General features: G+C 30.7%; 2 protein-coding genes across 2 annotated transcripts in view; one reads left to right on the forward strand and one right to left on the reverse strand.

Annotated features, from left to right (window-relative positions):
• LOC122254163 (uncharacterized) overlaps window positions 1–2159 on the forward strand; it is a 6103-nt gene extending 3944 nt beyond the window's left edge. The window contains exon 7 of the mRNA XM_086549353.1: window positions 230–2159. Within this exon, the coding sequence (XP_086405479.1) occupies window positions 230–1348 (1119 nt within the window). The 3' untranslated portion in view covers window positions 1349–2159. The remainder of the gene's footprint in view (window positions 1–229) is intronic.
• A 1539-nt stretch (window positions 2160–3698) lies between these two features.
• NC2beta (negative cofactor 2beta) overlaps window positions 3699–5000 on the reverse strand; it is a 3368-nt gene continuing 2066 nt past the window's right edge. The window contains exons 2-4 of the mRNA XM_043017220.2: window positions 4956–5000; window positions 4552–4715; window positions 3699–4423 (exon numbers count right to left, since the gene is read on the reverse strand). The exon at window positions 4956–5000 is cut by the window's right edge and continues 180 nt beyond it. Coding sequence (XP_042873154.1) covers window positions 4301–4423; window positions 4552–4715; window positions 4956–5000 — 332 coding nt within the window. The 3' untranslated portion in view covers window positions 3699–4300. The remainder of the gene's footprint in view (window positions 4424–4551; window positions 4716–4955) is intronic.

Raw genomic sequence — 5000 nt, forward strand, 5'->3', positions numbered from 1 at the left:
AACATCAAATAAAATGTTTTTAACATAAGCAATGCCACTATTTTAACATTTTTAGTGTGCACTGACAGTTTCAGTTCTTTTATTTGAAATGTATGCCCTTACTTCCATTGGTATGCCTTTCCAATACAAGAATCAAAATTGGCTCTTCACACATTTGTAACACTGAGTGGTGTACTTAGAAGTCTAGGAAAATGTATATATTATCCTAAATTCCTTCACAATTAAACAGGGTTTCTCCATGAAAGCAACTGCGCAAAAAATCTTTAACCAAGTCACAGCAATAGGGAAGAGGAAGTCGGATAGCAATCAAGAAAATGGAATGAAGAGAAAGCAAATGGCTAAAGAGGTACTTCCTGTGCATCAAGAAACCGATTGCGGAAAACAATTACAAATTTCTGCTGTAGCGTGTAAGGGTCGCTCTTCTTCAGTGCATACAGATGCAAGTTTACAGAGATACACAGAAAGTGGATCAGATGCAATTAGTTTTGATCTTGGCTTTCAGGATATTGTGTCTGGTACAGGAAGTGAGTTTGAACAGGTAGAGCAGAGGGAAGAGAAGTCTCCCCTTCGAGAGGTTGAAAATGATCAAAATAAATCAAATAAAGACTCATCCACTTCAAAAGGAATGTTTAAAGTGCCAAATCTTGCTCTGTGCAAAATAAAAAGTTTCATCTCAAATACATCCAAGACTGCATCTATTGTTCATTCTAAAACACCCAAGCAACCGTCCAGTACACCAAAGTTATTAAATTACACCAACACTGAAACACCAGTGACCTGTAATAACCAAAGAAGATATGGTTTGTCAGATATGTCCACTAGTTACATTCAGAACAATTCATTAAACCGATCTGAATTTAATGACTCCCTATCTAAAGTTCAAGGTTTTAAAAAGACTCCTCCCCTGTGTGAATGTGGACGGAGAGCTAAGCTTCTCCTTGTGTCTAAGCCAGGTCCTAACCAAGGGAGACACTTCTTCTCATGTCCCAATGGAAAGTCTAATCTGAAAAGGTGCTGCACTTTCTTCAAGTGGGAGGATGAGCCATACGTAAAAGCATCACCCAAAGGAAACAGTTTCAGGACACCAGTTGTAAATCTGAACAGTCACCTTCTATCTAAAACTTTACCACTTAACAGATCCTCACAGAAGCAAAAAACGTTAGGTATTCGAAGAGTTTACAGTGAAGTTACTCATAACAAGAGATGTTATGCTGGCAGTACCAAATCTGGTGAAGGATCATCATCCACAGCCTCTGTCTATCACAGTGAAAACTCTGCTAATATATCTGTTCAGATCACTCCATACATAGTGAAGAGTAAGCAGATGTGTAACAATAATTTAAAATAAGTTATGATGTAAATTATATTCCATTATGTAATATAATTTGAAACAAGTATGGGGTATCATGTATAAAAGGTACAACTGAAATTTATTTATCAAAATCTGTTATGAGCACTTGAACACTCACGTATGTCTTCACCTGAGCATGACTATATTTAGTACAAATCTTTAAGGAGTTAATGAGATAATCAAAGTGTAAGAATGATATAAGTTTGAATTTATAAGTTCATGCAACATACTTAATTTAAATTATGAATGTTCCTGAATTAATGATTTTATGTGATATTTAATATTAAAATGTGCTGTATACAAACCAATAAAAAAGGCGATAAAAAAGGTGATACATTACCACTGCATAATATATATATATATATATATATATATATATATATATATATATATATATATATATATATATATATATATATATATATACACACATACACATATATGTGGAACTGTGTTTTGCATAACCCGATGTATTCTGAAAAAATGGAAATTTGAAATTTAAGGATGGAAAGGTATGAGCAAAAGAAACAAAACAGATATGGGTACATTGTCATGGAATCATTTTGGATTAAACACAGGCCTATAAATGAAAAGAAAAAAAATGTGTACGCATTAATCTATTATTGTATTATGTATGCATTTACTATTAGTATATGACTTATTTCTTTAATGGGCATACCAACAAAAAAGTCCTTTATGAAGATAATTAGTATTGAACATTTGATATTGTAATTACAATGAAGTACCTAGACGAATTGCAACCATCATCCATCAGTTTTTGTCAATATATGAAAATTAAAATAATAGTTGTATGATACTTTCCTCTATAATCCTATAATAATAATAATCTTGTATTCCTGTTCTTGTATGATAAATACTTATTGTAATTTTTCTCTTTTCCCCATGTGCTCTTAGATAATGAAATTAAATTGATAACATGAATTATCATTACATTGTGGCTATAAGCCTAACAGCTTTCGTAAATATGACACAAAAAGAGAACTGAAGATTGAGTGATACATAATCATTGATAAAAACTTTTGAAATACTGGAATGTGATTTTTCAAAATAAAAACATTGTCTTTCACTTATTGCTATCATCAGACCCAATGGGCAGAAAATACACCAATAATTATCATATCAAAAATAATTACTACTCAAGGATGTGTCGTACTTGATTGACTTGTTCAGTTGAGAAATACCTAATAAGCCACATTATTGAAAGTGAAAGAACAGAGAAATATATGAGAAAATAAACAGAAGTCACATTAATATGGCATGTGTGAGCTTATTGAAAAGAGGGGGGGGAGGGCATCTCTATATGAATAGTCCTCAATGTTATTGTTATTCTTACTTATTGAACTGTCCATACACTTTAACATACACCAAGGATTCAATTACTAGCTTACCTGACCTCACCTGTTTAACCTATTGCATGAATTTTCATGGAGCATGATTTTATTTACTTATTCATTATTGCTGTTGTTGTTGTTATTATTATTATTATTATTATTATTATTACTATTATTATTATTCCTTTAATTATGACATTACTATAATAACAGTAATAAGAATAAAAAACTTTTTCCCGAAAAAATCAAGGCAAGGGGATAACTAACTACTTGCTGAGCCAAGTCTGTAAAAAAATAATAATAAAAAAACAAATCAATAAAACAAAACAATACTGATCAATGCATTTAAACATTAAATCCCAACATCAACAGTTTAATATTCACATAACAGATCATTATTTATTGTAATGCCAAGATAATTTTAAAACATCTAAAATGCCAAAAAAATATATACACATAGGTACACAGACATATATTTCTAGTTAATATCAATTAATTAAAAAACAAAAGCACTACATGTACTGAGATATATTACTTCAGTGTAATACATATCAATGTGACTGTTACATGGTATTAATTACAAGAAAGATTTTGTTTTACTTTTATTGAAAAATAATATATAACTGCTTGTGTAACAATTTAATTTTTTATTATAAAAGTAAGTCTAACATATCTGCAAGAATTTCTTAAATCCATAATGACCACATATTACACAATAAAAATCTAACCAAATATTATAGCATACTGCAATATATTGATTCACATACTTAAAGGTTCCTAATAACATAAAATCATTTTCAGGAAATTTAATCAGGTATTAATTGCTGTAATATAATCATCTTATTACCAAATAGTAACACAAGAAAAGAAAGTAAGTATTCCTTTATAATTTGATGAAATGCATTTTCTGTAAGAAATCAAGTCGCATCAGTGCTTCAAAGCATGATATTATAGCATACTGCGATTCTTATTAAATGGATCCTAATAACATAAAATCATTTTCAGGAAATTTAATCAGGTATTAATTGCTGTAATATAATCATCTTATTACCAAATAGTAACACAAGAAAAGAAAGTAAGTATTCCTTTATAATTTGATGAAATGCATATAAAATAAAACAATGCTTGGAACTAAACATAATGTTGGCTTATTAATTGATCATTTTTAAAGCAATTTCATCAATGGCTTTGAAAGTTATAGCGCAAGAGAAAAAAAATATACAAACATATAAATATGTTTTTCGCCGTTTCAGTCATAACTAAAGAATCAGTTTAAGGAGTTATGTTCATGTTTTTTTGAGGATATATAACCCAGCATTATAGTTATCCACAACATAACCGTTTCACATTAATTCACATTTCCTGATATACTTTTGTACACAGTTATGTAATGATGCTCTTTATCTTTCCAGTTTGGGAAACAAATCACAATTTATATCGGTGAAAATAATGATATTCCAAGCTGGCAGATCCACAAAATAAATTCAGCAAATTATCTCTACACATTTTAAGTTGTATTTTTTGTAAACATAACTTTAAGTACAATAATATGGTTAGACTTCCTTGTAAAATCTGACAGCTGGTTCAGGGTTACACTTTAAGAATAATCTTCATCTTCATCAATTGCTTGTTGCTCCTGTTGTAGCTGTTGAGCAGCTGCTGCTTGCGCTTGCAACATCTGCCACTGCTGCTGCTCAACCATCTCCACCTGCTCTCGTGCCTGTGTTGATTGGACAGAAGAAAGAAATATCAATCGGGAATTTATCTTTGGCATCAAATATATATAGCATGAAATGACAAAATGCTTTCTACAAGTTGCCTGATGATAATAGTTACTCAATAACTAACCTTTTGAAAAAGCTCTTGTTGCTGTCTGAGCAATTCTTCTTCAGGGATACCAAGGTTTTCTAAACGAGTGCTTTTTCTTCTCTTCTTGGCTGCCATCGCTTTGCAGTCTTTGAGCACAGCTTCTGCATCTGCTATATAGTCACCAAATCCCAGTTTCTCTAGTGCTGTAAACAAATTACATGACTTGAGATATACAAAATAAAAAAGAATGATCATAATGAGTCAGAAACTGGAAAAAATTAAGTTATAGATTTACAGTTATACATAAGTCTTATCTATATCATAAATCTTCCATTCATTATCAATAACTAAAAATATTCTTTCAATAATTTACCAGAACTTTAGATTCTACCCCTGAATTCCATCTTTAAATTTTCCAATCAAACAAGAAAACGACGACTCACACAGTAGTATATGGTCAGCATTGATGGTTTTCTTTTGTTGTTGGT

The sequence above is a fragment of the Penaeus japonicus genome, unplaced genomic scaffold (assembly GCF_977035675.1).
Source record: "Penaeus japonicus unplaced genomic scaffold, GWHDUDI00000001_assembly GWHDUDI00000022, whole genome shotgun sequence".
Classification (NCBI taxonomy): domain Eukaryota; kingdom Metazoa; phylum Arthropoda; class Malacostraca; order Decapoda; family Penaeidae; genus Penaeus; species Penaeus japonicus.